This window comes from Mesoplodon bidens (genome assembly GCF_964165515.1).
Source record: "Mesoplodon bidens genome assembly, chromosome: 5".
NCBI lineage: Eukaryota > Metazoa > Chordata > Mammalia > Artiodactyla > Ziphiidae > Mesoplodon > Mesoplodon bidens.
This window is the reverse complement of record NC_138161.1, coordinates 35245022-35269706: the sequence shown is the minus strand read 5'-3', so window position 1 is coordinate 35269706 and position 24685 is coordinate 35245022. Positions and strand designations below refer to the sequence as shown.

Genomic DNA, 24685 nt, shown 5'->3' with positions numbered 1-24685 from the left:
TTCCAAAAAATTGCAGAGGAAATAACACTCCCAAACTCATTCTATGAGGCCACCATCACCCTTGTACTAAAACCAGACAAAGATACTGCAAAAAAAGAAAATTACAGACCAATATCACTGATGAATATATATGCAAAAATCCTCAACAAAATACTAGCAGACAGAATCCAACAGCACATTAAAATGATCATATACCATGACCAAGTGGGAATTATCCCAGGGATGCTAGGATTCTTCAATATATGCAAATCAATCAATGTGATACACCATATTAACAAATTAAAGAAGAAAAACCTTGTGATCATCTCAATAGATGCAGAAAAAGCTTTTGACAAAATTCAACATGCATTTATGATAAAAATTCTCCAGAAAGTGGGCATAGAGGGAACCTATCTCAACATAGTAAAGGCCATATATGACAAACCCACAGCAAACATCATTCTCAATGCTGAAAAACTGAAAGCATTTCCTCTAAGATCAGGAACTAGACAAGGATGTCCACTCTCACCACTATTATTCAACATAGTTTTAGAAGTCCGAGCCATGGCATTCAGGGAAGAAAAAGAAATAAAAGGAATACAAAATGGAAAAGAAGAAGTAAAACTGTCACTGTTTGCAGATGACATGATACTATACATAGAGAATCCTAAAGATGCCACCAGAAAACTACTAGACCTAATTAATGAATTTGGTAAAGTTGCTGGATACAAAATCAATGCAGAAATCCCTTGCATTCCTATACACTAATAATGAAAAATGTGAAAGAGAAATTAAGGAAACACTACCATTTGCCATTGCAATAAAAAGAATAAAATACCTAGGAATAAACCTACCTAAGGAGACAAAAGACCTCTATGCAGAAAACTAAGACACTGATGAAGGAAATTAAAGATGATACAAACAGTTGGAGAGATATACCATGTTCTTGGTTTGGAAGAATCAATATTGTGAAAATGACTATACTACCAAAGCAATCTACAGATTCCATGCAATCCCTATCAAATTACCAATGGCATTTTTTACAGAAGTAAAACAAAAAATCTTAAAATTTGTTTGGAGACAAAAAAGACCCGAGGTAGCCAAAGCAGTCTTTAGGGAAAAAAACTGGAGCTGGAGCAATCAGGCTCCCTGACTTCAGACTATACTACAAAGCTACAGTAATCAAGACAATATGATACTGGCACAAAAACAGAAATATAGATTAATGGAATGGGATGGAAAGCCCAGAGATAAACCCACGCACCTATGGTCAACTAATCTATGGCAAAGGAGGCAAGGATATACAATGGAGAAAAGACAGTCTCTTCAATAAGTGATGCTGGGAAAACTGGACAGCTCCATGTAAAAGAATGAAATCAGAACACTCCCTAACTGCATACACAAAAATAAACTCAAAATCGATTAGAGACCTAAATATAAGACCGGACACTATGTAACTCTTAGAGGAAAACATAGGAAGAACACTCTTTGATGTAAATCACAGCAAGATCTTTTTTGATCCACCTCCTAGAGTAATGGAAATAAAAACAAAAATAAACAAATGGGACCTAATGAAACTTCAAAGCTTTTGCACAACAAATGAAACTATAAACAGGACAAAAAGACAACCCTTAGAATGGGAGAAAATATTTGCAAACAAATCAATGGACAAAGGATTAATCTCCAAAATATACAAACAGCTTATGAAGCTCAACATTAAAAAAACAAACAACCCAATCCAAAAATGGGCAGAAGACCTAAATAGACATTTCTCCACAGAAGACATACAGATGGCCAAGAAGCTCATGAAAAGCTATTCAAAATCACTAATTATTAGAGAAATGCAAATCAAAACTACAATGAGGTATCACCTCACACCAGTTAGAATGGGCATCATCAGAAAATCTACAAACAGCAAATGCTGGAGGGGGTGTGGAGAAAAGAGAACCCTCTTGCACTGTTGGTGGGAATGGAAATTGATATAACCACTATGGAGAACAGTATGGAGGTTCCTTAAAAAACAAAAAATAGAATTACCATATGACCCAGCAATCCCACTACTGAGCATATACCCAGAGAAAACCATAATTCAAAAAGACACATGCACCCCAGTGTTCATTGCAACACTATTTACAATAGCCAGGTCATGGAAGCAACCTAAATGCCCATCAACAGACAAATGGGTAAAGAAGATGTGGCACATATATGCAATGGACTATTACTCAGCCATAAAAAGGAACGAAATTGGGTCATTTGTCGAGACGTGGATAGATCTAGAGAGTGTCATACAGAGTGAAGTAAGTCAGAAAGAGAAAAACAAATATCGTTTAGTAATGCATATATGTGGAACCTTGAAAAATGGTACAGATGAACTGGTTTGCAGGGCAGAAATTGAGAAACAGATGCAGAAAACAAATGTATGGACACCAAGATGGGAAAGTGGTGGGGATGCTGTGGTGTGATGAATTGGGAGATTGGGATTGACATGTATACACTAATATGTATCAAATGGATAAAAAAATTAATTAAAGAAGAAACAAATACTGTAAGTTCACAGCAAAAGAATACATAATATACCAGAAAAAAATTGAGATAACACAATTAACATCAAGACACAGTATTTAATTTATAAAATTCCATGATAAAGAGAAATTCATCAGGTAATATGTAGAAAAAAAGCAATTTACCTGCATGGATGAAAAAAAAATGCCTGGACTCATACCACTGAATTGCCACAGCAATGTCTACAAAATTCTTAAGGAAAGAAAGTGTTAATTGAGAATTGAATATTTGAATTGCCATTGAGGGATAAGTTTGAAAGAACTTGAAGAATAAAACTTCCATAATTACCTGTGAAAATATCCTTTCGAGATAGAATCCATCAAACTGAAAAAAAAAAGAGCCAAAATAAAGAACTGAGATATAGGAAATGAGGGGGGAAAAAGGCAGGCATTGAGCACTAATTAGATTTAATTCAAAATAAGAGTAAACAACTGAAGGAATATAAAGTACATAATATAATACCAAAAAGTGAAATATACTATAAGTAATCAAATCAGGAGTTGGGGGAAGAGGAAGTAGAAGTTGAGGGATTTCAAACTGTTTTTGTCATCATAGGAAAACCATGCTGCATAAATTGTAGCCATATTTAAAATAGTATAAACATTATGTCTCAATTTTATGATGGTTTTCATATTTGCTTTTCTTCAGAGGGCTCGAATAGGAACTAGCTAACATTAAGATCTCTTAGTGTGACAAAAAATGTATCTAAAACAAAATTTATGAATATCTTTGGTATCATTTTTTATTTTTAAATTTATTTCTATTTATTTATTTTTTGGCTGCGTTGCGTCTTCGTTGCTGTCTGCGGGCCCTCTCTGGTTGTGACGAGCGGGGGCTGCTGTTAGTTGCAGTGCGTGGGCTTCTCATTGTGTGGCCTCTCCCATTGCAGAGCACGAGCTCTAGGCACGCGGGCTTCAGTAGTTGTGGCTTGCAGGCTCCAGAGTGCAGCTCAGTAGTTGTGGCACACGGGCTTAGTTGCTCCATGGCATGTGGGATCTTCCCGGACCAGGGATCGAACCCGTGTCCCCTGCATTGGCAGGCGGATTCCCAACCACTGCACCACCAGGGGAGCCCTTTTTGGTATTATTTTACTTTATTTTTCTCCTGTAAAATTCAGTTCAAATTAAATTAAAATTTTAAATCACAGGGTTTTTGTTTGCTTTTGTAAAACAAAAATTGAATTGCAGGATTGTCTGAACTTTGAATGTAGATATGGAGTACTTTTGTAAGTTAAATCATATAATTGCTGGCTCATGACATTTTGCTATGATAAAACTGATATCAACCAACTAATTGGTGGAGGCATTTGTGCAGAGTTAAAACTTGCATGCTAAGATGATGCATCCATATTGGTTTTCTGTTCTCTAGGTCAGAATTTCTCCGGTGACTACCATGAGTATTTTGGACTACAAGTAGATGAAGACGCTTTGACTTATATCATGTTGGCAAATCATTTGGTTCACACGCTGTATCCAGATTCTATAACAATAGCTGAGGTAAAGCTATAATGATCTCTACCCTCTGACCCCTTTTAAAGTAGAACATTTTGTCAGCATACAATATTTGAATAATCTCTATGTTGTCAGTAATTGCATAAATGCAATTATACCCTGACTATAGTGCAGCTACCTTGTGTGGGTGGCACATTATTCAGAATTCACTGTTTTCCTATTAGCAGATAGTGTACCCTAATTACTTGTCATTATTGCATTGTTAAAAAAGAAACTGCCAGTGATTAGAAAGTAATATACCCCAATCAGTGGACAGGTCCTTTTCCCATGTGACCTTCAGCACAGAAAAGAATTGAATATTAATGTGCATCTGGCTATTTAAGTTTTTTTTTTTTCCTTTCTGGTTTAATCATTAGAGATGGCATAGATCACTGCTTTCGAGCTTCTCTGAAACCTCTCTTGTTCTTATGCGATTACCTTTCTTGTTTACGTTATTGCTCTGAAATTGCCAAATGTTCACTAGTTATTCATGATAACTGAAGGTTCATGATTAACTGTCCCAAAGCTGCACTGTAATGATATAATTCGGTATATGCATAATTGACAATTCCCCTCTTGGTGATAAATCTGATAAATTAAGAAGTTTGTTAAATGCTTATGCTAATTTATATTTAGTAGTAAAGTCCCTCTGGTTTTGTGAGTCCTCTAACTAGGAATTATTATTAAATTGAACTTAGTATGTTAAAACTGTTCTATACAAAGTGTAGTGGTTGGCATATAAAAGTAGTAAGGCTATTGAAAGAGTCAGAGTTAAGATGTATTTTCACATTTTTGGCATTTTGTTCATTGGAATGATATGCAGTAGTGACAGTTTCCTTCCTGTAGTGTTTATTATTTGTATAGCCTTTTTTCTATACATCATTTCTCAAAACTCCAAATCTCAAACTAGGTGATATGATTTCCTGGTTTATCTCTGGATCGAGAACAGAGACCTTTTGCCTCCTAACTATCTTCTAGGAATAGAGCAATAGATCCTAAATTCCTGGAGTAAATTTTCATGTAAAATTAAAAAACCCCACAATTACAATGCCATTTTGATACTCTGTATTGTTTCACAATCTCTACCTACCTATATTTGGTCATAACTTACAAGTCTTTTTAGTACTTCTACTAACACTTTCTGTGCTGCATATTTTTTAATGTAAATTAGTATTTTTAAACTTTTATTTTGTCTTTATATATTTGAATATTTTCTGTCAAACATCAAAAAAATTAATTAGTTTTTCAATTATATTTATGGCAATTTGAAGCCGAGATGTTATATATAACAAATTACTACAAACAATTAATGACAGCACAAATCAGAAGTGGGTACTGAAGAAAAAGAAGTAATTATTTAATACATGAAACTTAAAATTGTTACATTGATCTTTCCATTCATTTCAAGTAAAATAGTTTCATCATCTAGGGAGCTCTTGTCTGATTATCAGTGTCTCTACCAAGGAAACTTTGAGACTTTAGCCTACTTTATATTACTTGGTTTTAGATATTTTTAAAAGAAGATGTGTCTTCAATTTATTCTACTTAAATTGAAAACTACTTCAATTTCAATACATCACTTTTCTGTCTAGTGGGAGTCTCTTCAAAATGTGGAATTGATCCTCATGAACTTTTTTTTTAAGAAAGGAATGTGGTGTAATGAATAAGTAATGCAATGTTATACATAAAGTCCTGTAGTAGAAATTTGAATTTATTTATAATGATAGTTATTAAAATTGAAGCCTTTTTTCTGTGTATCTACTATTATACATGGTTATATTTGCTGTATTAATTAAAAATTTTTTTTGATGACTGAGGCTTTTTCCCCCTCTGGAATAGTCATGAGTCATCTTTAGATATTAAAGAATTAAAACTATTTTAACTTCATTTGAAACATACATGATCATTTTAATATCCTATGTCAGTAAGCATCAACTCCTTTATATTTAAAGCATATTTATTTTAGTGACCATTACGTTTACTTATTTTTTTTTCTTTTAAGATTTTAAAAGAATAGTCATTAACTCTGTACTTCCAAAAGAGAGCTAGAAATGTCTCATATGCATTAATGGGGCAGCCTTCTAGGAGTCAGATTTAGGAGTTAAGACCAATTGGTGTCCAAATATTTTTCTCAGCAGATTCTATTTCCTTTCAAACTATTTGCTAAAACTAGCTGTAGACCGAATATAGACTGTACCTTAATGTTTTCTTGAGAAAAATTATCTTGATCTTTAATGCCATCTTATCACCAGTCTTAGGAAAACTCTGGGTCTTATGAAAATTCTTTTGGGAAGGCATTGTGTCTGTAATTCCAGTGCCTAACACAGGTGCCTGAGATTTAATACATATTCAGCCAGTGTTTATAAGGAATTGAACTGAGTACCTATCATATCTGTGAAAATGTGACATATTTTGATAAATATAATTCTTTTAACATGGTTTCTTTTCTGTTAAACATTCATCCTTTTTTACTTTTTTTAATTCATCTTTTTTCACTTTTATAAACTATAAGGAAGTATCTAGAAATAAGATATTATTGATGAATACTTTCTTATGGATGTATTCCACTATGTACTATATTTAACTGTAGCTCTCTTCCATTAGAAAACAATTAATACATATTTTGGAAGTCCAGAGAGGTCATATGTTTCTTTTTTTCCGGCTTTTCTGTGGGACGAGTTTGAGGATGAGGTGTTGTGGAAGAAGCAGTTAAGTCTCAGAGAGCTCAGAGTATGTGATAGTCTTTCATAGGAAGTAAGGAAAATGATCCAAAGAAGAACTTGGGCGATGACACACACAGAAAAGCTTGTGACAAGTACAGGGAAGAATAAATGTTTCAAAGTGGATGAGGTATTGAATATTTGAAATGAAATAGTAGAAATAATGACGGAAAGATAGAGGTCTCTTCCTTGCACTTTCTGTGTACTTCAGCTAACAATTATGACAGCCACGCACATTGTCATTTCGTGATAAGTGTATGTGTGTGCATATTCATTTAGGTCCTAGTTCATGAATCCAGCAAGTCAAGTATTATGCTTATGTATGTAGAAATCTTTGGCAGCACCTTCATGCATTCACTCAGCAGGGAGTTACTGAGTCCCTGCCTTATGCCAGCGACTCTTCTACTATTATAGATTCCTGGCATATGTCAGTGGACAACGGCAAGAGCAACAGCAACAAAAGTCCTGCTCCATGGATCTTAAATTTTAACAGTGAATGAGGAAGCCGATAATCAAATAGTGAACTATATTGTCAATGCTTAAAGTATAATTGTTGAATTATATCTTAAATTGAAGAATTTGAGTTTTTTATTGTTGGCTATTGAAAGCTATGTGCAGGCAGTGATAGGAGCAGACTCTTCGGCAACAACTAGGGTAAAGAGAAACTGGAGATGGGGAACTTTGTTTGGAAACATAGTAGTTGAAGCAAACAGTAATGTAGGTTAAATAAGATAGTGTCTGTAGAAATGGAGCAAAGGAAAATAATTTATTGGAAAGATATTGTGGAGTTAGAATTGCTAGTACTTGTCCCATATTTTACCACAGTTGTTATAATAATGTATTTTGTTGCATCTGCGTCCTTGTACCATTATTTTTTTTTACTTATCTGTTTGATTGTATATTTATTTGATTACCAATAATCTAGTGGTGGCATGACAGTAGGAAGACCCTGTCCAAAGGCCAGATGTCTTAGTCCTGGCTCTACCATGGAGAAACATGTCTTTAGCAATCCCTTCACCTCAATAAGCCTCGATTTCTATATCTTCTAAATGAAGAGAATCCACTAGATAACCTCAAAGACCCTTTCCAAGTGTAACTGACTATAGTGAAAGCCATCTTGCTGCTTCGCTCTTAGTGTGCTAACTCTACTTTCCATTTCATCAGAAGCTAAGTTCTCACAAAATACACTATATGTCCATGCTGTATACAAAGAGAACAAGAATAACAGATATATGGCACATGTATTTTTGTTTGATGAAAGCAGTAGTTAATAAATATAGTACTCAAAAATTAGTGTAAGAAGCTATGTTTCAACAAGAACACTTTTACTATTTTGTGTTCTCTATGTGCTACTAAGGAAAAGAGATCAAATTTGTCCTGAAATGAAAAGCATTACACAAAATCTTACTGGGAAATGAGATACACTATCACAATTTTATCTACTTTTACAGTTATGCTACCAAAATACTCCAATAGTATTTGCCCCTATTTATTGTTTGTATTTATTGGCCTGGATTTTACTGTCAGAAGAATATATAGTAAAAATTTGAGCAATATGAACTGATAATGCTGATGCTCTTTATTTTAGGATGTATCAGGAATGCCAGCTCTGTGTTTTCCAATTTCCCTGGGAGGGGGTGGCTTTGACTATCGATTAGCCATGGCAATTCCAGATAAATGGATCCAGGTAAGGTTTCATGTAAATTTTTTTTTCCTGCAGATACTATGTATTATGTTGGTTTATTTATTATTTCTTAGATTTATTTCTTGGTTGTGATCATTAGTTACAGATATAATTGAAGTATTAAATTCTCTCATTAGTGTGTTGCTTCTTGTGCTTTTTAATAAGGTGCCTCTCAAACTTCTAAAAGTTCTAATTTAAAGTATTCACACTTGCATTATACAGGCACAGAGAAAATATGATTGATATAATGTTAGCTGTTTAAATGGAATTTTGCCTTATCAATGCAATTATATGAAAGTTCGGTGTTCTATATTTAAAACACATTAAACTTCATCAACGCATCCATTTCTGCCTGCAAATCATCAATTAATGTAGAAGTCACTCCTTAATTCCCAGTACTTGCTTCAATAGTATGTTTTTTTTCTCAACAGATTTGGATTTATCCATTCCTCCATTTAGCATTTAAAAGCCCTTACCATGTGTTAGGCACTAGGAATGAATAATTGTACATTACACCTTGCATATAATTTCTAATACAATTTTATTAAATTTAATGACAGTTCAAGTAGTTTGGATTATATTTTGTTTCATTTTATGTTTGTCTAAAAGACCAAAGTTGTTACACAGATTTGATGTAGAACATTTCTGAGTGGCCAAGTCTGTAATCATAGGCTGAATATGTATAAGGAGTCAGATACATATCAAATAATCATTGCTTTCTGATAAGCCCTTTAGTACAGACATGAACAGGTGCCATGAGATCACAATGGTAGAAGAACTTAACTTTGCAAAGAAAAAACATAAAGCCTACTCTGAAGGAAGTAGTTATTGTAATCATCTCTTAAGTGTCTTTTCTGTATCCCTAGGCAATTTGGGCAGTGCACAGCTGTGACATTAAAACTCTACCAGCACAACTTCTGCTTCTCCATCTATAATGATTTTGTAAACATTGTCAGGTCGAAAAGCAAGGGTTTTACAGAGGCGATTAGACTTAGAAATCAAAGGAACAAACAAATGTGTGTTCCAACTTTAATACCTGGGAAAGTTGCTTTGTATTTGTTACCTTAAAAAAATGCTGTGGTCTTCAAGTTTCTTACCTTAGTTGAAGGTTCTTTATCCGCCCACCATCTTTTATTATTTCTAATCTTCCACACAGACTTTTTTCCCCTCACAAGTGCCAAATCTTACTTTTTTTTACTGAAAAGCCTTCATCAGTCTTTGGGCAAATTCAAGGATATTTCAAGGTGTACATCAACCTAGAATTATTTTCCAGTCAGTCATGGCTCACAGTAGGATATTTCCTCCTCTGAGCAATCATGTCAGGTTTTAAAAAAATTTTAACTTACTAAATATTTCACTACCTTGTATGCTCAAGATACTATACTATGAAGTATGTCATATAAATAGAAAAATATGTATTGTCCTCTGTTTAGGATATGGCCATCTTGTCTTTGTAGTTTGTAAACCCTCTGAAGACAGATATCATCTTCTGTTTTATGTAATTATTTAACATCTTTTTTCATCACCAAAGTGGGAGCCTTGGTTAATAAGACAAGAGAGAGTTAAAATAATATTTTTTTAAAAATTCAGTGATTTTCCGGTCCTTTTATAATTTGTGCATTAAAAAAAATTCCATAAATGATTATCATCCCTTCAAATGTCAATAAAACACACAAGAGTATTGATAGAAATGACAACTATACTCAGAATGTATGTGTCATGCATTTTATCTACACATAGAGTATGTGTTAGATTAGAATGCTAGATTTCATTCATGTTTTTGTTGTTCAGAAGCAAATTATTTACCATTTTCTACTTGTAGAGTTCAAAATCAGTAGTTTGGGATATCATATTAGTTTAGTCATTTACTGAACAAATATTTGCCTATCTAAAATATGCCAAAATTTGCTGTATCTTCTTTCATTTTATTTGATCATTTTTATTATCTAATAACTGAAGTGTTCATGTAAAGGTAATATAGGTATCTAATTGAATTCATTTACTAATTCCACCAAATATTTATTGAGCATCTGGTATTTTTCATTATATATAATTTTTTAAATTACACTTTGTATATTAAGATAATTGTAGATTTCCATGCAGTTGTAAAAAATAATACAGTGAGTTCTGGTGAATTCTTAAACAGTATTCCCCAATGGTAACATCTTGCAAAGCTATGGTGCAATATCACAACCAGGATAGTGATATGGACATAGTCAAGATATAGAACACTTCCACTACCACAAGTTTCCCAAAAGTTGCCTTTATAACCACACCCACTTCCCTCTTCCCACAGTCACTCCTTAACTTTTGACCACCACTAATCTGATCTCCATTTCTAAAATTTTTTCATTTCAAGAATGTTATATAAATGGAATTATACAGTATGTAACCTTTTGGAATTGCCATTTTCTCTCAGTTGAATTCTCTGGGGATTTCATCCAGCTTCTTGCATGTATCAGTGGTCTATTCCTTTTTAACTTTAAAAAAAAAGTTATTGGAATATAGTTGATTTACAATGTTGTGTTAGTTTCAGGTGTACAGCAAAGTGAATCAGTTATACATATACATATATCCACTCTTTTCTTAGATTCGTTTCCCATATAGGCCATAACAGAGTACTGAGTAGAGTACCATGTGCTATACAGTAGGTTCTCATTAGTTATCTATTTTATATATAGTAGTGTGTATATGTCAATCCCAATTTCCCAATTTATCCCTCCCTCCCTCGCTTATCCCCTGGTAACTTGAAGTTTGTTTATATCTGTGACTCTACTTCACTGTATTCCTTTTCATTGTTGAATGGTATTCCATGGCATGGATGTATCACAGTTTAATTATTCGTCCATTAAAAGACATCTAGATTGTTTCTAGGTTTTGGCTATTGTAAAGAAAGCTGCTATAAACATTTGTGTACATATTTTTGTATGACCATAAATTTTCATTATTCTAGGATAAATGCCGCAAAGTACAATTACTGGGCCTTATAGTGGTTGGATGTTAATTTGTTAAAAAAACTGCCAAAGTATTTTTCTGAGTAGCTGTACCATTTTACATTCCCACCAGCCACTTTGGTGAGATCCAATTTCTGTATATCATCGAACAATAGCATTTGCTATTTTACCATTTTTTATTTTAGTCATTCTAACAGGTGTGCAGAAATACCTCACTATGGGTTTAATTTGTCTTTCCTTAATGGCTTATGATGATGAACATCTTTTCGTGTGCTAATTTGCCTTCTGGATATCCTCTTTGGTGAAATGTCTGTTCATGTCTTTTGACCATTTTCTAATTGGATCATTTATTTACTGTGGCGTTTTGAGAGTTCTTTATATAGTCTAGATTCAACTGTTTTGTGGGGGGGGTATGTGGTTGACAAATATTTTATCCCAGTCTTTGCTTGTCTTTTCATCGTCTTCATGTGGACTTGCACAGAACAAAAGTTCTTTGTTTCCTTTAAATTTGATGAAGGCCAATTTATCATTTTTTTTTCCTTTTAGAGATCTCTTTTGGTGACAAGCCTAAGAATTCTTTGACTCACCTATGTTTTCTATTAAACATTTTATAGTTTTACTTTTATATTTAAACCCATAGTCCATTTGAGTTAGTTTTTGTTCATTCAACGTGTAAGGGTTTTTTTCTGTTTTTCTTTTGCCTATAGATGTCTAACTCATTCAGCATGATTTGTTGAAAAGTCCATTGAACCTACTTCCACTGAATTGTTTTTACACAGTAGTCGAACTTAATTGGGCATATTTGTATAGGGCATATTAGTTTCAAATTGTTGCTGTATCTAAGTACCACAAACTTAGTGTCTTAAAATAACACAAATTTACTGTCATATAGTCACAAATCTGAAATGGGTCTTACTAAGCTAAAATCACAGCGTTAGTAAGGATGCATTCCTTCTGGAGGCTCTGTTTCCTTGACTTTTCTAGCTTCTAAAAGCCTGTAAAAGCATGGACCTGTATTCCTTGGTCCATGGTCCCTTCCCCCATCCTCAAAGCCAGCAGGGTAGCATCTTCAAATCTCTCTCTTACTCTGACAATTCAGGCATCTTTTAAGAAAGATGCCTGCAATTACATTCGGCCCATCCAGATAATCCAGGATAATCTACCCATCTCAATGTCCTTAACTTCAACATATCTCTAAAGTCCTTTTAGCCATGTAAGGTGACATATTCACAGACTCTGGGTATTAGGATGTAAACACCTGTGGGTGGCCATTAGTCTGCCTAATACAGCCTGTCCTCTGGTGCTCAGTGATTCACAATGCAATTATGCAGGCTGGCTAAGCACCTCTGAATTCCACTGAGCCAAAAAAAAAAAAAAAAAAAAAAAAACATGCAAAGGAAGATACAAGCAGGCTGGAGCCCCATTTCTTGTACCAAAATCTTCATTAATTTTCTATTGTTGTGTAACAAACTACCACAAATTTAGCAACTTAAAACATTACTGTTATTATCTCACAGTTGCTTCTAAGGACACCCATTGTATTCAAAGGACCCTCCCACACTCCAGGTTAAGGAATATACAAAGATGTGAATCTGAGGGAGCCGGAATCATAGGGGCCATTTTAGAATTCTGCTTCTATCAGCGTGCCATTGACACTTTTGGACAAGAGAAATGAACCCACTTAGAATGTGTTGAGTAAAAGGACAGGCTATTTTTACGCTATTAACTCTGAGAAGCACCAGCTTTTATAGGATAGGCAGAGGAAGGGATTTTACAGACTGTCTAGAGTGGTGGCAAAACAAAACAAAACAATCAAGAGTTTTGCAATGGTAGACCAGAAGGAAAGCATTTCATGGAAGGGGTAGGGTCAGCATTATCATCATGTACTGCAAGCATTTGCCTAAGAAAGAGCAATTACTGACCTAGGAGACAATCATAGTCTGAGATTTTGGCAAGGTCATTTGCACTGAAGAGGTGTTAGTGGCACAGAAGCCACACTGGAGATTGAGTAGCAGCTGAAGTGGAAACAAAAATGTGTGGTCTGTTAAGATGATAATTATTTCATGATAATTAAGCTTTACACTTTGAAATAACAGTTGTTTTAATTTTTTTAAGAACAGAACAAGACATTATTCTTGCTAATTTTTTTTTTTTATTCAAACCTAAAAACGTAGCAAGTATATCTCTACCTTGTGGAAGTTGTGGAAAGACATACCGCACAACAACACTTCACTATGGTCATTAATCAAGAGGTAGCAGCTATTACAGAGGAAAAAGGTTACAAAAATCCTAAAATGCAGTGATCAAATCATCTGCAGAAAAACAAACACATGCACACACTCACGCAACACCACTGTCATTTGGATAGTCTGTATAAAAGCTGTGATTTCAGTAAAAGTTTTGACAAAGATATTTTTGCTCTGTGGGTTTGCTTATATCTGCATCTCAAATAATTTGGATTGATATGATGTATACCCTCAGACTGGGATTTAAAGTAAGGATGATAATGGTGTATTGGAATTATTTTTTGTCTTTTATTTAGTTACTTAAAGAATATAAGGATGAAGATTGGGATATGGGCAATATAGTGTATACACTCACAAACAGACGCTCCCTTGAAAAGTGCATTGCTTATGCAGAGAGCCATGATCAGGTAAATTAATATGTGTATAAACCATTCTGTCTCTGTCTGTATTTATTAACATACCTAATTATAAACATATCACAGTACAAATTTCTATAGTTTAATACTGTTAATGTAATGTGTTATCTGTCTATTTTATGTGACAACTATTCATACTTGAAAAACATTTAAAAATTATTTTGTAGATCCATAAATTCCAGCTTCAAAATGCAGTACCACTTTTACCCTGCCAAACTGTAATTAAATGATTGTGAATGACAGTTTCAAGTGTTATCTTATGTCTTTTCCTTTGTTGTCACAAGAGGAATGTTGGTGCTAATCCAGGTTAATTTTAATTTCCATTTTAGGTTTCCTTCTAAAAATTTTCTTTTATGCCTTTTCACAAGCTTTCATCATTTTTTCCCTCAGTCATTCAAATCTTTTGCTGATTGATCGCCCTGACCTCTGTTCCTCTTGATTTTAGTCCATCCTCTCTAATGTAGTCCGAGGTATTTTCCAAAGGGCAAAGCTAATTTTGTCAACCCAGATCTTTTGGTTAAAGCTTCTCATTCACAGCCTGTCATATCCTGGCCCATGCCAAAGTTTATTCTCTGCTCAACCCTCCAAGAGTTCTATTCTTCAATACTGTTAAATTTCCACCCATTCCTGAGTAGGTCAACCTTGCTCCAATCTTGTACTTTTCCCTACACACCTGCAAATGCCTACTTCACCTGGGAAGCTCATGTAAAGACCTAATGCCCTGGCTCAGACATACTCTCCCTGAAGCCTTCATCCAGGTGTATAGGGAAAAAATAGTTTCCCCATTCTTCACTTTCTCATCACATTTTAAGCAGAAAATTTGCTTCTGATACCTTTGTTATTTCCAGCCTTAGCACTGTGCTATTCCTCGTAGTCACTCAATAAACATAAATAAATGCAGGAAAAGGCCATTCAGTTATATAAAGCCTATGAACCAGCATAAGCAACATAAAATGAACTCCTTATACATTAAAAAGACAGTAAAACTTTCTGAAATTATTTGCAGTATATGTATTCAGAAAATTAAAGTTAAAACAATAAGCTCCTCTGGTATTTCAGCAGAAATTGACGATTTAAGGTAGACACTAGTTTTTCAGGTGTCTCCTTTAACTGTTAAGAAAGTAAAAGTAGACCAGAGGTCAGCTACCAAGGCCCATGGGCCAAATTCTGTCTGCTGCTTGTTTTTGTAAAGGTAATTGGAACACAGCCATGTTCATTCACTCACATATTGTCTATGGCTGCTTTTGAGCCATAATGGTATATTTAAGTAGTTGAGACTGAGGAAGGAGCCCACAATGCCTACACTATGTACTGTTTGGCCTGTACAGAAAGTTTGCTCACTCATAAAGTAGACATATATTAAGTTTTGCATCTTCCTAGTTGGGGCAGTACTTTCTTTTCAATTTAAATTGGCTGTGGAGCAGATCAAATAAATACCTATGAAGAAACCAGAACCAAAACGTAACAAAATAAGAAATGAATAGTATTAATTTAAGGATGGGGGAATCCCCATTGCCAAATACATAACATACATACATAAATCCCCATTGCCAAATACATAACAATATGAAAATTAAAATGCATGCATAAATGATATCTTTCTATTACAAACTCCTAGCAGTTGTAGCATGTTTTGAGCTCCCAATATATGTGTATTTTATATGAATGAATAAAAGAATAAATAAATGAGTGGAATAAACAAATTGAAGATGAAACTGGTAGGTTAATTTCATAATTTTTCTCCCCAAATGTACAGAAACAGTATGGATTTACCAAGAATTATTTCATACTTTAAAGATCCACATAATTCTGCCTTATATTACAAATTGTCAGGAATGTACAAAAAGATGCAAATTGCTTAGTTCTTTCTATAAAAACAAATGTATACTGAATTTTAAACCTGATAACAAATTATAAATATGAATATATATGTGAAAATAGCTTAGAGATTAAAATAGGTTTATAAGTAAAAATATTTTTCTAAAAATGAAAATAATCATACAGTAATAGAGTGAGGAGATTATGGTTTAGTCTCTATGTTTCACTCTGTATAATAAATAAATAAATAACACTTGGGATTAGTTAGCTGTTTTTAACCATAAATAATTCAGATTGTTAAGAGGCCTCTTCTGCTCAGGGTGTTTCTGAGTTAACCTGCCCCATTTGTCAACTATTATATTTTCATATAAAATAAACTAATTCTAGATTAGATGGCAAATATGAGAAAGCAAATTTTACATTTTAAGAAAAAGTTGTCAATTTGCTGCTGAAGGGGAGACGGTCCATTGTAATATATTTATATACATATTTTATATATATAAATACATCTATATAAATATAAATGCATATACATATAAATTACTTTTAGGAAACTCTTCCATTCTTTCAAAACAATAAAATCATGATATGCAAGATACTTTTAAAAATCTACTAGTATTCTAATAGTTTAACGTAAGATTATGGGATTATATGAAATCATGTATGTGAAACTTTTGAAAATTGTAAAGCACTATAGAATTTAAAGAATTCATTCAATTAAAAAAATCATTGTTCAAATCCTAAAAAAAAGAAAAAAAAAATCTGTTAGTATTCTCAACATTAAAATACATGTTTATTCTAACTTCAAAAAATGTGAAGCATCAGCTTATTATAACAAATATTCAGGTAGCTTATCATGAGTTTTTCAACAAGCTATTTTAAAAATGAAAGAAACATAGGTACATGAGGTCTCTCATGTATTTCACCAGCTCACCTTCAGCATAGTGACTGTTGGAAAATACATGAAATTAATATTAATTCACACACCTCTTCTGCATTGTTTCCATTCTGTATAATTACATGTTATTCTAGTATAAATCACAGCTGCTTAGTACCTATTATTTGCATTTATCTCAGTGACTTTTATTTTTATAGGCACTCGTTGGGGATAAGACGCTGGCATTTTGGTTGATGGATGCTGAAATGTATACCAACATGAGTGTTCTAACCCCGTTTACTCCAGTTATTGATCGTGGAATACAGCTTCATAAAATGATTCGACTCATTACTCATACACTCGGCGGAGAAGGCTATCTCAATTTCATGGGTAAGTATGAGCTGAACATATATCCAATCTGTGTTTAAAATGTTAACTAATATTATATATGACATAAGTTATGTAGAATATTTTGGTTTGGTTGTTCAGGTTTAAAATAGAAAATTATAACTTTATTTCTTTAAAGCACTGTCATGTGTAAACTGTAAAAATTAAATTACTTTAAGATAATTGTTATACTAATACATGATGCAAAAGTAATCTAATGACTGGTATTTTATTTAATATTGTTGTCAATAAGTGGGGTGAACTTTTTTTAAACAGAATTATTATTCTGAATTTAATCAATGAGTTTATTATTATAGTGTTTGTAATACATTGAACATAAGAAGGATATAATTGTCATGTCATAGCATATTGAGCTAATATTATTGGTCTTCTTTGAGGTAATTGTATACCAGTATACTGGTATTATAAATGTGGACGCCAACGCCCAAGATACTGTGATGGACAAAAAATATATATTTATTTTAGAAAATAGGAAAATATGAATATTCAAAGGTCATTGTTGTCTGAAGGATCTTGAATGATAAAACATAAAAATCAGCTAATACCATTTTTTAGTTCTATTTGGTCAACCATGACCATTTGAGTTTTAGGAAATTTCACCAGTTTTTAGGTTAGAGAGAGCTGGAAAGACTGGAAAATACGTATGGGAGACTGACATTTTTCTACAATAAAAGGTGTAGAGCTTCAGATTAATTCATTTCTATCTTGAAATTTTTATTAAAAAATCTCACATTGGACTTTTTTTTTTTTTTTTTTGCGGTACACGGGGCTCTCACTGTTGTGGCCTCTCCCGTTGCGGAGCACAGGCTCCGGACGCGCAGACTCAGCGGCCATGGCTCACGGGCCCAGCCGCTCCATGGCATGTGGGATCTTCCCGGACCGGGGCACGAACCCGTGTCCCCTGCATCGACAGGCGGACTCTCAACCACTGCACCACCAGGGAAGCCCTCAGATTGGACTTTTAAAAGCCTCTATTGTTTGCTAACTTGAGATTAGGAAGCCAGACCCAATAAACCATACACCAGATTTCACCCATACAACCTGTACCTTTCAGTGCATCCCTCTCCTCTCAGGATCACCAAAATTTGTTAATATTCCCAACCTGTCAGGAAGTGGCCCTTATGACCTGTGAGATGGCACTTTGTTTTTCAGGCACCAGGCTGGGCTTCCTGGGTGGACTTTGCAAGCATTGTATTCATGAGTACAACCGGCCTCAGTTCCTAAAAGGCAACTAGTCAGTCCTCCTTCACATAATGAGCATCATTCACGAGTATGGCTTTTCCAGTAAGGCCTTAGTCGCACAGTTAATTCAATTATATCTTGATGAAAAGGTGGAGTCAATGAGCTTAGGTAAACAACTATGTCACCATGTAAAGTGAGAGATTTTTTAATGTTTTATTTCATTTACAAAAGCAGGGTTTATTAAATTGTTGCAGTGTATATAGATAGATTAAAAAGAAAATGAAAGAGCTTCCTTATATATGTGGAAACTAAAACAACTTTCTTGTTAGGGAAATAAAATCAAAGAAGACCTCTGATTTCATGCTGTTAGTCCTGTCATTAATTCTTGAAGCCCACTGCATCCGAGAATTCTAGTAATCCTGACTTAGCTTACTGCTTTAGTCTGGAAGTTGTGTAAGCAATATCAGCTCAGAAGCCTATAGCAAAGAGTTGAGAGTGTCAGTAGTTTGAGGTACCTGATAGAGTCTTTTTCCTGAGAGACTGTCCTTTGTTGAAGACAATTCTAGCCCATAGCATGCAACAGAGCATCAGAGTAAAACAAAACTATCTGCAGATGATAGAGAATTAATGGCCCTAGTTAATTTAATATTGATAACTTTCAGATTAAAAAAGGTCTGATGGGGCTTCCCTGGTGGTGCAGTGGTTGATAGTCCACCTGCCGATGCAGGGGACACGGGTTCGTGCCCCAGGACAGGAAGATCCCACATGCCGCGGAGCAGCTGGGCCCGTTAGCCATGGCCACTGAGCCTGCACGTCCGGAGCCTGTGATCTGCAACGGGAGAGGCCACAGCAGTGAGAGCCCCGCGTACCACAAAAAAACAAAAAAACAAAAAAAGTGATTCCAATTTCTCATTTAAAAAGTACTGAACTAGCAGGGTTAAAATCAACAAAACTAACAATGTTTCACTACTATAATATGGCATGGTAGTCCAGAAAACTGAAAACTCATGTTGTAATCATAAAATACATATTCCCCATGACATCAGCTGTTACTGCATAAAACTGAAATGTCAGAAATAATCTGGAATCATTGGGACTCATTGATTTGCTCCCTCATTTATTTATTCATGCATTCAGTTAAACCAATTGTTTTCATGTCAATTTCTGGATGTAAGTAGAGTTGTGTGAAGTCAAAGAAGTTCATGCTTGATAGCTTTTATAGTATCAGTGAGGTCATCATTTGAGCGTGGAAGGAGTAAGAGACTTTTGAGAAAAAAAGTAGAAGTATGAAATAGACATCTTCAGGCATGAAAATACTAGAGAACTGTAGTAGGATATCTAGGTAATACTGAATGCTCATTTGAGATTTGTAATCAAGATTATAAACCAAATCAACCTCTTTGTTGTGTGACATTTTTTTTTTTTTTCTAGAAGGCCATGGTTGATCAAGGGTTGGAATTTTGTCAGGCATCTGTCAAAAGAGGAAAGGGTTTTGAAAGTATTAGAAAATAGCTGATATAATAGAGAACCCATAAATCACTGATTCTCAAAATTGCACACTGGAATGACCTGGAGAGTTTCAAAAAATACTAGAAATTGTGATTGAATTGGCCTTGGCTGTAGCCTGGGCTTTGGAATTTTTTAAAGATTCCTTAAGGCTAGGAAGTAAAGAGAGAATACCAAGAGGATGTAAAAGATATAGGAAAGTTCTCTGGTCCTAGAACAGAAATCGTAGAGGGCACAGTACAAGGAAGGGAAGTTGGGACAGATGATGGATATGTTGTGAGTCCAACTGTCAGTGAAGGGCCAATGAAGGACCAGGAGGCTGGACTTGGACTTCCCATAGCAAACAAGGCAAACAGGAATGGGGCTGCTTCTGGAGTTTTCCTGGTTGGTATTGAGAAGCTTTCCCAAATAGATTTTCATCAACAGATAAAATTTAAATGAGAAGCCTTTTCCACTTTTCTTATATTGTTTTCTCTATTTATAAACAAACTAAAATCATGACAATGGAGTAAACTGTCTTTTATTAACAGTGTGGTCATCTGGTATGCGTACATCTGTTTTTATTACTTTCTTGTTTAGGAATCTCATTACCATGATGTTTTCCTAGTTTCTGTAATGAGTGGTACCTGCAGAGAAAGAGGCATAATTACAAACGGGCCATTTTCTCTCTCAGCAGTATTATGAAATTTCCATTACTAAATTTGAAGGATTTTCTCAATATGATTATATTGTATTTTGACATTTGAAATTCTGTGGGACATTCTTTAATGAATATGTTACATTCTCCCTAAAGCCACAGGGAAAGTTGGATGGATTTTGTGTCAGTCTGCATTTAGTGATAGCTACATTATACTTCAGTGTAAAATGTGTGATCCTACTTCACATCTTCCATCTGTGATTGTTTAGTGTCAAACTTGTAAATTCTTCTTTTTTCTGATAGATAGGAATACAATAAAACTTTAAATGTCTTCCTGCTAAGTGCTGGAATTGAAGCAGTTATAAGAGGACAACAAACACTCTGCCTAACAGTAGGAGTGCTGGTTTTTGGCATTTTCTCTTAGCTTGTTGAGGCAAGTTTACTGAATGTGACACAGCTAGGAGAAGTCTGTAAAACTGAGCTGTGAAAAACTGCAAAATTCTCAATATGAGCAGCTGTAAATGGCTTGAAGCCCTGTTAAAATGCTCAGAGACACAAATAGAATCTATTTTAAATGGCATAGACTTAAAAGTAATGGCCCCAATTTGATTCACAGCACACTGATAACCAATTTTGGCTGGCATTTAATGAGAACATGAGTACAGCATGGGGCTAAGAAGGAAGTACTGCTGCAGTTACCTGGGGATCTTTAAAATACTGAACCCTGAGCCTCATCAACCTTTCACGCCAGAGTCAGCGATCGTGAGACTGTGGCACTAGTGGTTTTTTAAAAAATCTCACAAAGTGATTAATTTGTGGAGATATAACACAGAGATCCACTGATGGGAAGGAAATGCAAAAATGAAAGTTGGGCCAAAGACAGATCCAGACTGTGCTGGGATCACTGTGGGCTAGCTGAGGGACTTGCCTGTCCCTTTCCCGACGTGATTTAAATACCCCGCTCAGTACCAGAAGTGTTCTCTCTGACAGGTTAATTTTCACACAAGAACCTTCAAATCCTTGCTGACGATTATAACCTGGGAGAAGAGTCACTTTAGAGAAGTTCATCTTAACCTAGTGAAGAATTTTCTGATGTAATTTATCCACATTTTTCTCTAGCCCACTCACATTGTTCAAGTTGAATACATCATACCCTTTACACATAGGAAAAGGGTCTACTAGTAATCTGGATGTTGAGAGGAAAACAGAAGCAATTGAGCCTATGTGTCCTTAATTCTTCCCGTCTTGATCTTAGGGTAGGATATCTGTATAAGTCCCTGCATTTCTTCTTTTGGGGTCTGTGTGGTTGTCAGTGGTGTTATTGGGTGTGGTGTAAATCATTCTCCCTACACTACTGTTCAGCTGGGCTGACCTCCTACTGAAGTTCCAAAGAAATGGTTAAAGCAATAAGATGCGACCCACTGCAGGACCCCAGTCCTTATCCATCTAAGCAAGGTCTGCTGCTCTCTGGTCATTTGCCTCTAAGCCTTTTATGCCAGAAACAAGAATTTTTTTCTTTCTTTGGTTTATTGCTCTAAAACTGCATCAGAAAGTAGAGATATTAATTATTACTGTTGGTTCAAATGTTTATTTCATTAGAGAGGCTTGCTGGGAAAATAAGATTGTTCTTCTGTGCAGAACATGCTAACCAATGGATTATTATTCCTCATGTGTTATGGATTTTAAGCCAAAACTTACCATCTAGGACACTGACTTTTCTCCTGGAGAAGGTATATGATCATATCTTTATAAAGAAGGAAAATTCCCACATATGGGAGACACTTATTTTTCTTTTCATCTCTCTCTCCTCAAGGTGAGATAATCACAAATAGGAAGTTCAACATGTAGGCTGCATAGCAGATTTCCTAATGTAACAAAACAATAAAGTGGGCCTGGACCTTAAAATAAGTCCCAGGGAAAAGAGCACAATTTTTTCTAAAGTTAATATCTGAATTCTTTGCTCTTAGGCTACTACACACACAAAAACACACACACAAACACACACTGTATGTATACTGTGTGTGTATATGTATGTGTATGTATGCATGCATATATATATATAACATTGAATGCACTCACTATCCACATAGCTCTGGGTTAAAAGTTTAGTATATAAACTTCTCTAGCTCCATTGTTGAGTTGTAGATGGTGGAGTTTGCAGAATGGAGGAACTATGTAATTTAACATTATTTAGAAGCATAGAAATTTCATCAAAACTTCTTTATTACTTTGTTACCTAGCATTTTAAAAGAACTCCAAAGCCTCACTTTATGAGCTTCAGTGTCCCACAGAAGAATCCTCTAAATTCAGGGAGTCAGCTAGGTCCAGGATCCTCTGTCAAATTGCTCATCTTCCTAAGAAGGGAAAAAATAAGATATTATCCTAGGACATGTGAGTAAAGATAAATTAATATATAATGGACATCATACCTAGCCCTGGATTCCTAATCTAGAGTTATATCGTTAACTAAGCCTCCCCCTGATCCAATCCCAAAGGCCCACCTGGATGATAACCTCATCTTATTGGTGGAATCTGCCTAAAGGATATGCCAATAAATGAATAAGCATCCCACTCTCCCCCGCTGGTCCCATGGTATGGATTTTCTTTACACGTCACAATATTTCAGCTGTGGCGTTAGGCTCTTGAATAATTTCTCTCCTTTACTAATTCTCTTCTCTCCACTTTTACTAGACAGTAAGTCTTGTTATTTGGCTCACAGCCTTTTAGAGCTTTTCATAGGCTTCTTGAGGTTACCAAGAAACCCCCAGATCTTCCTTCCAAGCAGGATTGATCAGAGAGTTTATTTTAGCTAAAAGACTGAATGGCTGACTTTTCCAGTATTATTCAAACAGGCTGTAAAAATCCTTATAACTATAGGATGCAAAAGGTGATTGATTATATATTACCAGAGCTGGTGAGCTATGTATGGCTGTCATCTCTTGGGATGTGATGGTGACTGCTCTAACCACAAATAATCTGCTCTGACAGCGTTTCTCCTGAGCAACTTGCCAACAGGAGATAGGATTTAGAAGGTGAATTTCTTTGCCTCTAAAACTTTAGATCATTATCTGAGTTTTTACTCTCCACCCCACCTCACTCCCCCAAACAAAGCAGGATGGTGAAATATACACACTAATCTCGGTTAGTAGTAGAGAGATTAAATTCCTTGGGAAATATAGTAATTTTTCTTTTTCCTTTCTCACTGGAGAGACATAGGTTTCTCTTTGGGAATGTATTTTCCTTGAGGGGTTAGGGGCATGCATATTATTTGGGTGACTTGTCTTCATTTGACAGTCTTTGAACATGCTAGTCTTAAACTAGCTCCAATATCTTGAATATTTACCCTGAGCAAGGCAGTACAATAAGTGCTTTATATATAATACCTAATTTAAACCTGTGTTGCCATCCTGAGAGGTAGGAATTATTGCCTTCATTTCACATGTAAAGGACATGAAAGGTTAAGTGGCTTGTTCAGATCAATACAAGAGCCAGAATTTGAGCACAGCTCTGTCTGCCTCACACTACTTCATATGAGCCAATATAGTCAGCCCTCAGTTCCCGTGAGGGGGCAGGGATTGCTCCAGGACCCTCAAGGATAGCAAAATCTAAGGATGTTCAGGTCCCTTATGTAAAATCACAATCACGCAGTACAGTCTTCTGTATCCGTGGTTTCTGCATCCTGGGATACGGAGGGCCAACTCTATTATTATTTTACCTGAAATGTATGCTAAGATTGTCAGTGATGTTGGTAAATCTCTAGCTATAGACATCCCTCCAGAGGAGGTAAGTCAAAGAGGAAAATAACAAACCAAATTTTATATTGTGCAGCAATCTGAAACAAATCAAGGGAGAAAGTAACTTATTCTCAAATTTCAAGCCAGTCTTACAAATGACTTCTAAGTCCCCTATGCTTCCTTCATTCTACAGTGATTCAGCACCTACTGCCAGGTCAAGTACCAGCCTAGGACCTATCTTACAAAGAGAAGATGTAGGCATTAGCTCATGGAACGTAGTATCCAGGAAGGAGACTGACAAAGCCAGATAGCCCTAAGTGTGTTGGGTGATAAATGTCACCTTCAAGATCCGCATTGAGCAGTGTGAGTACCCCAGGAAAGAACACTAAACTGATACTCGTGGGGGAGTAACTGGTGGGCTATAAGGGAGGGTGTCCTGCAGAAAGGGGGTTCAGTTTAAAGTGCCCCATTC

General features: G+C 35.1%; 1 protein-coding gene across 1 annotated transcript in view; it reads left to right on the top strand.

Annotated features, from left to right (window-relative positions):
• GBE1 (1,4-alpha-glucan branching enzyme 1) overlaps positions 1 to 24685 on the top strand; it is a 296584-nt gene that overhangs the window by 212026 nt on the left and 59873 nt on the right. The window contains exons 9-12 of the mRNA XM_081235731.1: positions 3910 to 4037; positions 8340 to 8438; positions 13932 to 14042; positions 16965 to 17136. Coding sequence (XP_081091857.1) covers positions 3910 to 4037; positions 8340 to 8438; positions 13932 to 14042; positions 16965 to 17136 — 510 coding nt within the window. The remainder of the gene's footprint in view (positions 1 to 3909; positions 4038 to 8339; positions 8439 to 13931; positions 14043 to 16964; positions 17137 to 24685) is intronic.